Source organism: Lynx canadensis, chromosome D4 (genome assembly GCF_007474595.2).
Source record: "Lynx canadensis isolate LIC74 chromosome D4, mLynCan4.pri.v2, whole genome shotgun sequence".
NCBI classification, from domain to species: Eukaryota; Metazoa; Chordata; class Mammalia; order Carnivora; family Felidae; genus Lynx; species Lynx canadensis.
Window position 1 is genome coordinate 6,694,493 of NC_044315.2, and position 13,824 is coordinate 6,708,316.

Here is a 13,824-nt window from a genome sequence, read left to right on the forward strand (position 1 = left end):
TGATTTTTCTGGCACCATATCACACATCAGCCTCAACTGCACAGAGGAAACCCAAGTGTGGGGAGGTAAATTATGTAACATCCTAACAGCTGGTCAGTAGCCACGCTGAACCAGAACACAAGTGTGCCACACTCACCTCCTGAGATTCCATACCCTCCCCTGCACACCTAACGGAAGGGTCTCAACAGAGCAGGAGCCACACCCAGAACCACTAGCATCAGAAGGACCAGAGAGGGCCCATCCGCCAAAACTCTGACCTGGTCCCTTCAACGGGGCCAACCCAAGGCCCATGCTCAGGCTTGGGGTCACGCTGTCTGACAAGTGTGGACTGGATGTGACAAGGAATTGGAGCAGCCCCAGACAAAATGAAAGCTACTCTATTTGCTTGAGTAAAGGAGTGATGTGGCTTGGCCTCTGTAAGATGCCAAACACTGATAAATTCTCTACTCCAATGGCCTCTCAGACCTAGTCAACTCAAGTACCAAAAGACCTGGCTTGCCACATTCCCATGAGCCACTAGTCACTTGTGAAGAACAGGCCAGGGTCGTCTGGAGTGCGGGCTGCTTCTCCTCCACCGTGGAGTCAGGTGAGGAACAGTGGAGGTCTGGGTTGGGCATCCGGCCGGTGGTCCTGCTTTCCTATTCATCACGGACTGGAGAATATTGCCCACTGGTACATCCACGGGTCTCCAACCAAGTACCAACAGGCAAAGTCAATGGAACCCCAGGTTCTAATCCTCACACCATGACCAAAACCCCCAGTAAATCCATTTCATCACCCTATCTTGGCCCCCTCACCTCAACCAGGTGAGTCCCACCCCCACCTTGGGCACGGCCAACCCTGTGGTGATTCCGTATTTCCTTGGTGTTTCCTTTTCTCCATCTGCCTTTGATTTTCCCACTTCTTCCAACCTCCTCTACTCTATCCTGCCTACTCCTTCCTTTGCTGTTAGCACTTTGCAGTTCCACTCAAGTCAACATAAAACTGTCTGCCAGCATGGGCCTCACTGAGGATGCTCCCAAAACAGACGACTTAGCAGAAAGTGGCCACCTTGGCTCAGTCAGTTAAGCATCTGGCTCCAGCTCAGGTCATGATCCCACGGTTCATGGGTTCGAGCCCCATGTTGGGCTCTGTGCTGACAGCTCAGAGCCTGGAGCCTGCTTCCAATTCTTTGTCTCCCTCTCTCTCTGCCCCTACCCCACTCATACTCTGTCTGTCTCAAAAATAAACATTAAAAAAAAAAAAAGGAAGTGGCCACCTCATGGGCTTTTGTGACCGTGAGAATATAGGCACATGACACAACTTAAGCTTTTGGGTTGTTTTGTTGGGTCTGTCATTAGTTATGTCCTTCACCACTTTCTTATCAGAGAAGATTGAAAAACCAAACAAACAAACATGAAGTTTAGCTGCCCTATGAGGGCAACTTGAATTTCCATACAACCTCCCGTTGCTCTTCCCCCATCTGCAGGTCTTGCTACAATAGCCCAGCTTCCTCCCACCCCTTATCAACTGCCTTGATGAATACGGTAGAGTAATTATGAAGGACGCTGGCTGGGGCTTACACAGAAGTAGTTGAAGGGTGTTTTTAAAGACAGAAGCAGGGCCTGGTAGATGACAGAAAGGCAAAAGCAATGTTCTGCCATGACTCCCAATAAGATCACAGGTGTATCTGCCCTAAAAAAAATATCGCTAGCCTCCCTGAATTCAGAGTGGTCTGTCTTCAGACAGCGAACAGAAAGACCAAGATAGAAAACCAAGTCTAAAATACTAGAATCAACAAACTACCCCAGGGGTAGCTGGGTGCACCAGGAGCTAATCTAGGAACAAGGCAGAGACTGGAGGCGCTGAATGTCACTAAGATGCACCAGCACCTTGCACAGAATGGCTTCTGCCCAGTGAGTAGTACTGCTTCTCTGGAGCATTTAAGAAGGGGCTGGGAACAGGCTATACCAACATGAAATTTCTCCTTTTGGGCAAGATCGTCACCACCGCCACCAGAAGTTCCCAGTGCAGAAGCAGCTACGGCAGAAGGAGGGCTGGAAACCACCAGATTCTTCCACGTTCACGGCAGATAGCAGCACACACCCCTTCTACTGCTTGCTGTGATCTGCCTGGAGTCCACTTGTAACCTAAATTGACCGATAGCATTTCCAGAGCTTGCTGCAAGAGATAGAAAGCCCCACAGGGTAGTTATCTGTCGTGTCCAGAGCAACGTGGCCCCTTAGTTCTATGTTTAATCATGGACGGATCTGAGTTCAAACATCAGCAGCACTCAGTAGGACTGCAGCATGGGACTGATGAACGGATTAAGATGTGGTATATACACACAATGGACTACTACTCAGCAATCAAAAAGAATGAAATCTTGCCAGCTGCAACAATATGGATGGAAGTGGAGGGTATTATGTTAAGTAAAATAAGTCAGTCAGACAATCATATGATTTCACCCAGATGTGGAATTTGAGAAACAAAACAGATGAACATAGGGGAAGGGAAGGAAAAATAAAACAAAAAGAGAGGGGGACAACAACTGAGGGTTGCTAGAGGGGTGTTGGGTGGGGGGATGGGCTGAGTGGGTGATGGGCATTGAGGGCACCTGCTGGGATGAGCACTAGGTGTTGTATGTAAGCGATAAATCACTAGATTCTATTCCTGCAATCATTATTACACTATATGTTAACTAAGTTGGATGTAAATTAAAAAAAAAAATTGGTTAAAATGTAATATTTATGTTATCAATATTTTACTACAATAAAAAAATCCATTTTTTAATCATAAAGGAAAAAAAAAAAAAAGACCACAGCATGTGCGGTAGGCAGAACTCTCAGATGACCACCCAAGATTCCTGGTCCCTAGCTAATCAAACACAAACCTAGGTACCGTCGTGATCAGGTGACCTTAACACTGATTACCCAGGTAAGCCTGTGATAGGAGTCATTGAAAAGCCATCAAAGCAATGAGCCATTTAAGTTTCCTTTAGCTGGTACCACAAGGAAAGGTCAGATTCAAAGCACAAGAAAGATTCAATGCAACAGCACCGCTGCTGGCTTGAAGATGGAGGGAAGCAAGTCACAAGGAACACGGCCGCCTCCAGAAGTGGAAGGACACCGCCAGCTGACAGCCAGGCAGAAACAGGAAGCCCAGCCCCACAAACCTGAGCGAGCTAGATGCACATTCTTTCCCAGAGCCCAGCTCAGCTGACACCCTGACATCAGCCTTGTGAGACTCTAAGCAGAGTCCAATCAGGCCCACCAGGACGTCCAACCTGGACCACGCACGCTATTCTAAGACACACGCACGAAGATACACGCACGCTATTCTAAGCTGCTAAGGGCGTGTTCATGTCTTACGCGTAAAAGAAAACAATCACGGGAAGCTCTCCATAAGTGCCATGCCACGGTTCAAAATGGCCTGGCTTTCTTCAACGTCAGGCCTACATGGAAGACGACTAGGGGGCAAAGCCCTCTCCCTACTTCAAAAGCCGCCCGCCCCCAGCTGGAGAATAACACTGGGAATCCGAGTTGAAAGAATTAGGTCTGCTCCTGCCTACCAACCGTGACCCCGTACACACACCAGATGTAGACTCTGTTCGTTGTCAGGGCCATCCTAGCACGGGCCGGGTGTTCCTGCACGTTCTTGCCAGGGAAGCTTTGCAGGACCAGCAATCCTGAGGGGTACAGCTACGTCCCCATCGGGAACGAAGAGCAGGCTCGCCGGAAGAGGTGGAGCCTCCAGGCTCGCGGACCTCACTGGCTGTGATGCAAACTGCGGCTCCCGTGGCATCTGTCTACCTGGGGTCCCTCCACGTCAGCAGGGGGCAGGGAAAGCGACACAAACATGAAGCTCATGCTGCATGCTGTGCTCCAGGTACTAAAATTCTCTGTCTCTGACGCAAGACTCGCGGGACTTCTGCTGGCACCCACGGAACGGTAATAACCTAACTTATTAGCTCGCAAGTAGGGTAAAATTCCAGATTCTGACACTATTATACACAGAAGTTTAAATCAGGAGATCAATGTCGTTACATTATACATTTCAATGGAATAAAATACCCTTCTTGAATTTTCTTAACAAGATAATAAAATCTACATCACACCTGAGATACAGAAAATATCCAATAAGTTTAATCGAGCCCTGCCCTCTCCAGACACTCATCCCCCCACATATACGTGTGACGGACCGGAGAAGAGTGGTAGCTGCCTCCAAGGTATCAGTCCGTTCACAAGACGAGGGACAAATTAGTTTCACATTATCAATTTTTGACACGTGCGTTCCACATAAAGAGCTTCCACCCATATGATCTCATTTAATCCCTACCCAGAAACCGAGGCTCAAAGCGGTCAGTCCTCGCAGAAGAAACTGTAATGGACCCTGCAGGTCTGGAGAACAGCGCCACGACAGAAGCCGGGGATGCAGACGGAGTGAGCCCTGTGGAGATGCAGGGGCGCGGTTGCTCCAGCAACACAGCTGTGTCCTGAAGGCACGTTCTTCCTCCCCGTGGGCTACGGGAGCTCTTGTCGTGACTGGGCTTCCTGAGGAATGTCAATGCCACTGCAGAAACGGCTAGAAACCACATGACACAGAGAGGTCTTTTATTTAAATGTTCTGACTTTGTTTTTAATGGAAAATGAAGAAATCCTTAAGGTAAGAGGCTCTCCTGTCCTGGATGAATTTGGACTTGGTCCCCTTGGGTGTCCGTGGCAAGCGTCTGCTTTGTTTGTAGGCGGTGGGGCCTCATCTTGTGACAGTATCACTTGAGGGTCTTGCTAAGGTTGGAGAAGCCAACGCCAACGCAGGTCAGCAGCACTTTATCCCCACCCTTGAGTTCTTCGCCACATGGCTTGGTTTCAATTTTAAACATAATCTGGAAAAAGCTCTTCAAATGCCGCAAAAACTCTATCCTGAAAAGGAGGAAAAAAAAAAAAAAAAGGAGGAAGGAGTGAAAAAGGAATTCGATTTTCAAAACAAATTCTCCTTCCCCCACATAGAACCCAAGCTTTTACTTTCACAGATCAAGAATATCTAAAATTAAGAACTGCTCATCAAAGCTCATTGAACAGTATTTCTTCACAGCCTGCCAGTTTCCAAAGTGGATTTAGACAGCCTATAGAGATGCACACGATACAAGATAAACACATTTTTAAAAGGTCCAAGGTGAGTACATGACACAGAAGTCATTCGGTCCCACACAGTTGAGGGGACATAAACACAGCGTTAGTCTTGAGCAGCGCAGGCAGAGAAACATGTACTCCCGTGACTCGCAGCATCATGAGGTAAAAACCAAGAAGATGCCAAAGTAGAGCAAAGTCTTTCTCTTTGCTCCTCAACCGCAACAAAACCCTTCCATTCACTCCACACAGATTTACTGAGTGTCTACTATGTACCAGGCACTGTCCTTGGTGCTGAGGATGTTGCAGTCAACAAAAAATCCCTTCTGTCATGAAGTGTTCAATCTAGTGAGGCAGACAAGTTAAATATTCTTTAAAAGTACTATGGAAATTTAAATAAACAAGGAGGGGGTGGGGGGGAGAAACTTGGATATGACAAGATTTGTGTGTATATGGCAGGAGGCCAGGGAGGAGCTCACAGTAAACATGACAAGGAGTTTCACGGGGCGGTTTCCTTTCATCTCCTTTAAGACAGAATGATGGCTGCATCCCAACAGCACCTTGGGAACAGCAATTGCACGGAAGTACCATGGGACAGGTAAGCGACTTCTACTGGTCTGCTCTAGCCAACTCAACATCTCCCCAAGCTTGCCCAACCAGAAGACCCACCAGGAGTGTTCACTGAACACACAAGTTCCTGAAGGTTTTACTCAACTAACAACTGGTAGGGAACAAGGGTCCAGTGGCAGAGCCTGGAAGCACAGGCCAACACAAAGACAGGCCCTCCCCACCCCTTACCAGGCGCCATCTCCCCAGGGCAGAGGGGCCAGAAATCTATTGTTTACAAGTAACCCTAGTGATTCTTTTCAGGCAAGTTTGGGAACACTGGCTTAGTTAAAAAGAGATGGTCTGCATGTCTATAATGAAATATCTAGCAACCTTGTGTTGCTCCCCAAATGAACCATCCAAACTCCCTATCCTGGCCAGATGCCTCTAATGGGCCTGCTATGGAATCACGTAAAGAGCTTTCAAAAGACTGATTCTAGACATAAGGACCAATGGGAAAGAATTGAGAGTCAAGAAATAAACTCACATACTTATGGTGAGTTGATTTTCAAAAAGGGTGCCAAGATAATTCAATGGGGAAAGAATAATCTGTTCAACAAATGGTGCTGAATGACTCCACATACAGAATGATGAAGTTGGACCCTCTCTTCCCAGCATACATAAAAACCAACTCAAAACGGATTAAGAACCTCTAACAGCTAAAACTATGGAAGTCACAGAAGAAAACAGCAGTAAATCCTCATGATCTTGGGGTAGACATTGGTTTCTGTGTGTTGTTGTTTATTTTTGAGAGAGAGAGAGAGAGACAGAGCGTGAGTGGGGGAGGGGCAGAGACAGAGGGAGACACAGAATCCAAATCAAGCTCCAGGCTCTGAGCCTGACAAAGCCTGATGCGGGGCTCAGACTCACGAACTATGAGATCATGACCTGAGCTCAAGTTGGACGCTTAACTGACTGAGCTACCCAGGCACCCCGAGTTTCTTAAATACAACACCAAACGCAGAGTGATAAAAGAAAAGAAAAAAAAAAGCCACACAAAATGAGACATCATCAAAATTAAAAACTTTTGGACATCAACAGACATTATGAAGAAAGTAAAAAGACAGCTCTCAGGATGGAAAAAAATATTTGCAAATCAAATACCTGATAAGAGTCTGGTATCGAGATTATATAAAGAACTCTTACAACTCAGAAAACAAAAACAGAAAGACAAGAAATACAATTAAAGATAGGCAAAGGATGTGAATAGACATTTCTCCAAAGCCTTACAAATAGCTAAGAAGCATGTGAAAAGATGGTCAACATCATTAGTCATGAGGGAAATGAAGACACCACTATGGGGTCCCACCTCACACCCTATAGAAGGGCTACAATCAAAAAGAGAGAGAACACAGGTGTGGGTGAGGATGTGAAGCAGTTAGAACCCCCGTTCGCTGCTGGCTGGAAGGGAACACGGTGTGTTCCCAGTCTGGCGGTTAAATCCTAAATAAGAAGCTACCACATGACCCAGTAACTCCCCTCTCAGGTACGTGCACAGGAGAAAAGCAGCATACGCCCATACAAAGGCCTGACACAAAGGTCTGCGACAAAATTGCTCAAAAACAGTCAAAAAGGCAGAAGCAACCCAAATGCCCATCAACTGCTGAGTGGCTACACAAAACGGCAGATTATTCGGCCTAGAAAAGGAAGGCGGCACTGACCCAGCCACAGCGCAAACTCTGAAAACCTGACACTAGGGAAGAAGCCGGACGCAGAAGACCACACGCTGCAGGAGCCCATGTATGTGAAGTGGCCACAAGAGGCAGACCCTGGAAGCAGAGAGCAGACCAGAGGTTGGCCAGGGCCGCGGGGCCCGGGCCGGGCATGGGGAGGGCCAGGGGCCACTGTGAACGGGCAGAGGGCTTCTACCTGCGGTGCCCAACATGTTCTAAACTTGTGGTTACGGTTACACAACTTCGTGAATATGCTAAAAACCACTGAACTGCACACTTTAAATGGGCAAACTGTGTGGCACGTGAATTATATCTCAACACCACTGATTAGAATACATATATACGGTATTTGTGAAGTTCAGAAGACATACTGAACCTGGCTCCCGCGCTCACACAGTGTAGACACAACTGAGCGCGGGGCACCTCCTGGGGTGCATTTTCTACCCCCTCCTGTCCCTCTGCCCTTCCACCTACACAGGAGGGGAAGGGCAAAAAGGAGAAACGGGGCTGGGACAATCCCTCACCCCGTCCGGTTGACGTGACCAGCATTTCAGGGACTAAGAGAAGAAAGAGTAACTACCCCAGAAAGCAGTTCTGGTGCATGGGGTGCGCTCGCAGGAAAGCCCCTCGCTTCTCGGCTCTCTCTTCATCTCCATCTTTAAAGCGACAGCCCAGGGGTACCTGGGTGGCTCAGTCGGTTGAGTGTCCGACTTCGGCTCAGGTCACGATCTCACGGTCTGTGAGTTCGAGCCCCGCATCAGGCTCTGTGCTGACAGCGCGGAGCCTGGAGCCTGCTTCGGATTCTGGGTCTCCCTGCCTCTCTCTCTGTTCCCCCCCACCCCGCCCCCCGCCCACTTGCTCTCTGCCTCTCTCTCAAAAATAAATAAACATTAAAAAATTAAAGGAATTAGAAAAAAAAATAAAGCGACATCCCATCTGCCAACTCTCCGGCGAGGCTTCCCCAGCCGGCAACCTCTCTGAGATAGGACAGCATTCCCGGCCCTGCTCGTGGTGTCCGATTACTGCTCGTGCGCCATGGGCTCACAACTGCCCCGTCCCCTTTGGGTAAAGCACCTCCAGGGCAAAGACCTTGTCTACCGCTCAGAGCCACTCCAGCTGCTGGGCACCGCTGGGTGAGGAGGCAGCAAACAGAAGTCAGGAGCCAGGGCTAGTCCTGACAAGTGCCGTCCACACTCCCGGGAGGGAGGGGAAGTCGCTTCTTCCCCTGCTGGCTTCCCGGTCTTCTCACCAACTGAACATTTCAGTTTCTCGCTCTCTGTCCCAGCCTCACCACACCCCCCAGCCTGTCCCAGGAGAGAAAACAAACACATCAAACCCACGGATCAACAAGCTGCATCCGTGGGCAAAGCTTCCAGCTGGCAGCCAGGGGGAGGGCACAGCCACCTCACCCCGTCTGCGTTCTAAGGAGAAAACAGTCTGTTCTCTCGCGGCCTGAGCGCTAACGCAGCCCAGGCACGCTCCGCTCCCAGGGCCTCCCCGGGCCGGCCGCACCGTGAATCAGTCGACTGTGCTGGAAAACCCAGACCCCCTGGGCAGCTGGCAGAATCCCCGAGGGGCCCCCGCGTGCTCCTGGGCTCCCGGAGAAGGATGCAGGCCTGCATATTTGCAGCTCCAGGGTATTTGCGGCCTTTGGACCTGGTGGGGTCCACGTTTTACAAGGTGTTCTGCCGGCCCGCCCGCCCGGCTGAGGAAGCCCGCCTGAGGGGCTGGGGGCAGCCTTCGGAATGTCCTCCCGCCTCCGGCCCGGTTCTCCAGAAGCCGAGACCCTAACCACAGGCGACGTTAAATCTTAACGGTCTCCTGAAGGGATGAAACAAGTCATTAACCAAGTCACATCCTCGCCGGCCGGCCGGCGCCCTTCTCCGCCGTCCGCACCCAGGCCCGAGAGGCCCCACTCCCGCCCTTCCCTCTCCCCCGGACGCCAACGGCACACCGCGCGCCCTCGCCTGCTGGACACAGCACGCGGCCGCCGGCCAGCCGGGAGTGACGTGCGGCGCGCTCACGGCAGCCCTGTCCCTCAGCGGAGCGGCGACCACCTGCATTGCTCCGTGTACCTGCAGAGGTGACTGGGATTCTTTCTACACAACCCCCGCGCGAAGGTCCAAACCCCTGACTTAGACAACCGTACCTGTCGTGAGCTTCTCTGGCTGTTGTTCGGGAAAAAGTGATTTGTTTTTAGAAGAACAAAACCGAAAGCGACAACCTCCTTTTCCATGAAAGCCTCCAGTCCGTCTGACAAGCAGGTTTCAGAGAATCCTGGAGCACACAGAGCAGTCTTCCTGTCTATTTGCCGAGTGGGGGGCTGTTCCGCCACCATCGCTGGTCAACAGGTGGAGGCCGGTGGGCTCCCGCTCACCTGCCCACCAAACCCCAAGTGCCCGGGACCTGCCAGGTGGCTCGCCCACCTCTTAAACACAGCCCCCGTTGCCTCCAGAAGGCTGGCGGAGGCGATGAGAGGTGGCGGGACAGCGCTCTCTCGGGCCGCTCCACAGACACAACCCGGACAGACGGCCCCGCCTCCTGCTCCACCAAGGCACTTCGATATCAGGGTTGCCTGCTTCCCAGGCCTCGGGCGTTGCTCTGCAAGTGGAGGGGAAAGGCCCGGGAACAGGAAGAGAACCTGCTCAATGGGGTCCCCAGAGTCATTACACAGCAGCTTTTAAAAAACACACTGGCGGTGCTTTTTGTGGCCAAACAGCGGCTTTCCCAAAGCCCGCTGGCCTCTGTTCCGAGAGTGAACGTGAGCTCTCAGCCGAACTCGGCCTTGGGACCCATATCTCTCCCAGCCTGGCTCCCTGCCTCCTGCTGCCTTTACAAACCGAATTTTGTTTCATCTGGAAAACTGACGATATCGTGTGCTTTTCCTGTATGCCAGCTCCGTGCTGGGGCTCTGACCGTGTGATAATAAGAGTGCCAGGGCCCTGCAGCACCGTAAGCACCCCCAAACGTGAGGTGCGGCGGCACCCCGCCAGCTTGCAGACAGCAACTGAGCGACCGGACCCAAACAGCCGGGCGTCATTCGCAGGCTGTGCGCCAGACCAGGGGAGCCCACCGTCCCCATCAGTCAGTGACAAAAGGGACACCAGGCTCTCTCGCTCCCCAGCTCTTCACAAGCAGTGGAAAGAGGTCATTTATTAAAGTTAGAAAAAAACAAAGTGGCATGATTTATTTTAGACTTCGAACTAAAGATAGAAGGAGATCGTTTTACGGCAGAATTTGAAACGAGGACTCTGAAAAGATGTGGCGTGGCACCCTGCCCCAGGCAGCAAAGTGCGTGGAGCCCAGCAACGTGGATGCAATCCCAGCTCTTACACAAGAGCTCAGTGCGTCAGGGACGCAGGGACTCTGGACGAGACTGTCTCGGTCAGAACCCCACGGCTGGCCCATGTGCCTCCGGGCACGTGGCTCGACCTCTCTGTGCCCCAACCCCCCTCACCTGTAAAATGGACAGCGAAGGGTACCTACCTGCTTTTATCACCCCCCCCCCAATAGGGTCATCATGAAAACTAAGTGCATTCATATTCTGAAAGCACTTCAAACAACATCTGGACAACAGTAAATACTGTAAGTGCTTGTTAAATAAACCGACCCTACACAATTCTCGGGAATAGTACGTAAGATGGGAATGGTTTCTTTAGTAAAACAACTGCAGGAAGTTGCTCATAACGGACACAGATTTAGAGTCGCTGAACAGACAATTTACGGTGACTTCAGGCCTGAGAATACCCAACGCAAGTTTACTAGGCCTCCAGGTGTCCAAAGTGACCTTACTGGGATACTGGACTTCCCAGACAGAGGGGATGTGGAGGCAGGAACCTCGCTGTTCAGCACAGACGAGCTCTGTCAGGCACACCGCACGGCTGGGAGGACTAGGTACCCGGCCTCATTAAAGCCTCATACCACCTCCACAAACCCAGGGCCGCAGGACCACTCAGCCACCTTCACTACCGAGGACACAGATGCGCAGACCCGCTCAGTGCCTTGTCCACGGTCTCCCGTGCTCCAGGGCAGAGCCAGAACTGACACGCATACAGGGGGGGACTCTGATGCCTGCGCACCGGCAGGACGCAGAACGCTCTGGTAACTGCAGCCCCCGATCGTGAACAATTTCCAAAAGCGCCAATTAAGATGCTCATTAGTATTTTCCTTGCTGTTAAACCTGCTTTCACATAAAGTGTAAATCCTCCCCTAAACTGTAAAGTTAAGCGTTTTGAGGGAAAGGCAGAACCACCACCGCCAACTCTATCTAAAACTCAACAAAGTCAACAGAAATAGAGCATACACGTACCGGCATGCCATCCAACACTATTTTATTCTACGGGGAAAAAAAAAATCTCTCTGGCCTTCCTGAAGAATTTCACACATACAGACTTACTTTCTTAAGTAATACAGGAAGCCAAAGGCAATCTCCTGAAGTAAGACAGAGGGAAGAGGAAAAGAAGAACACAGAGACCCTTATTTTCCAGAAAGGATTTGAAAGCAAGAAAAAACATCCTCCTTACTCCCAGTGCTCTGTCAACAGACATTTGAAAAGCTATCTATAAAAATCAAAATGTGCAAAGGGCCAGAATACATTTCTTTAAACCAAAGAGGGTCTTGCTTCTGGTTTTCATTAGAAATCTGAGGTTTCAGAAAACGGATTTTTAGGACTTTAACTGCGCATAAAAGTAAGTGCGACAGTTTGACCTCAAAAGCTCCTGAACTGGATTAGGATAAACTGCTCCTCCCAAGTGTGGCTGTCCTCATTGCGGATTCCATCCCTTTCCACCCTTCACCGTATACAAGTACGATGTTAGCTTTGCCTGCTGCATCCCTGAAGGACATATATTTCTTCCCACCTTTGCCCCTTTGTCACTTTGGACCACCAGAGCCTTCCACGAGGATAAAGGATCCCAAACAGGGGCGCCCGGGTGGCTCAGTCGGGTGAGCGTCCGACTTCGGCTCAGGTCATGATCTTGCGGTTTGTGAGTTCGAGCCCCACGTCAGGCTTGCTGCTGTCAGCCTGTAGGCACAGAGCCCGCTTCAGATCCTCTGTTCCTGTCTCTCTATCCCTCCCCCACTTGTGCTCTCCCAAAAACAAATAAATAAAATTAAGAAAAAAAAAAAAAAAAGGATCCTAAACAGATCCTTTCAAAAATACAGCTTTCAAAAATAAACCTCCTTACCCCCACGCTGATGCTAGCTTACCAGAAAGTACCAAAAAGAAGGTAGGGAGTCCTTTCCCACCCATGGCAGCCCCTCTTACATGAAGCCCTGGGAGGCAGGTAACCCAGAGGACAAATGTCCTGTAAGTCCGAGCCCCAAGTCTTAAAACACATAATTTTACAATCTGTCCTATTCCTCTGAAGCTCCATTCAGAGCAGACCGCTTTGTTTTCCCAGGAGACGGTATAATTTTAGGCAAGGTTTCTGGAAGACAGGACACTGCAATTAATGTTTGGTGAAAAGTGAGTCAAGGAGGACACAGGAACTTTTAAAAATGTCAGTCACATCTTGGCCATCTCCACAGGGGCTGCTGACTTGAAAAGATTATAAAGGCCCTGTAGCCAAACTGAAGGAAAAAAAAAAAATCTCCAAAAGAAAAAAAACCGTCAAGGAAAAATAAAAATATACATTCTGTTTTTCACACCACGTTCTGCCAAACCCCATGGCCCACGACCACATGCATTTCAAGACAGGGCCTGGTGCCGTGTGAGCAGGAGGCCTTCTGCTGCCCTGAGGCGGACAGATGTGGGCAAAGCAACAGCGGTGAGAACGGCTGCCCGGCTGAAGGGGCCATGGCAGCTGCAGACTGTCAGCAGCTTCCAGGAAACTCTCTCCGGGAAGCAAATCTTTGCACTCGGGGGTGCTGTGCTCCTAGCCCTGACCTCCTCCTCTCCGAATGCCTGAATTACCAAGTCTATCTCAGCAATGCTGACCCCTGGTGTGAGTGTGCCATTTACTCAATTTCGGGTCCCATGTCCTGTGAGATACTTTAGATGAGTTATTGGGAGACCGTGTGGTCCTCACCGGCTTCCTGCTTACCAGTCTGTCTTCCCCCACTGTTAACAGAATGGACTCTCTCTCTCTTCCACCTCCCTGTTCAAAACAACCTCCCCCCGTTAATCAAAAAAAAAAAAAAAAAAAAAAAGAAGCCTCCTTAAGAATGTCTTTTGAGCTCTTTGTCTCCAGGCCCCTGGAGCCATGGCGGAGAACGCAGCACCCCATGGCTGCGCTCGCCCCCTCTCTCAATGTGATGGCACCATCATTCTTCAGTTATCACAGTACTGTACCTTTCAGACATACAGCATCGGTACCATGATAACCGAAAAAGGACAGTTCAGTCTCGTATCTACCTGAAAACTTCCTCCCACGAGGCCCAGCCGGCCCTGCTCCCCACTCACAGATGAGTACGAATGATCTTGAGTGGATAAGTAC

At 50.2% G+C, this 13,824-nt stretch overlaps 1 protein-coding gene across 2 annotated transcripts in view; it reads right to left on the minus strand.

The window, feature by feature from the left end:
- Positions 1-4,102: 4,102 nt before the first annotated feature.
- Positions 4,103-13,824, minus strand: part of RCL1 (RNA terminal phosphate cyclase like 1) — a 57,046-nt gene continuing 47,324 nt past the window's right edge. For both annotated transcript variants that reach the window (XM_030292719.1, XM_030292720.1), the window contains exon 9: positions 4,103-4,901. In XM_030292719.1, coding sequence (XP_030148579.1) covers positions 4,751-4,901 — 151 coding nt within the window. In that variant the 3' untranslated portion in view covers positions 4,103-4,750. The remainder of the gene's footprint in view (positions 4,902-13,824) is intronic.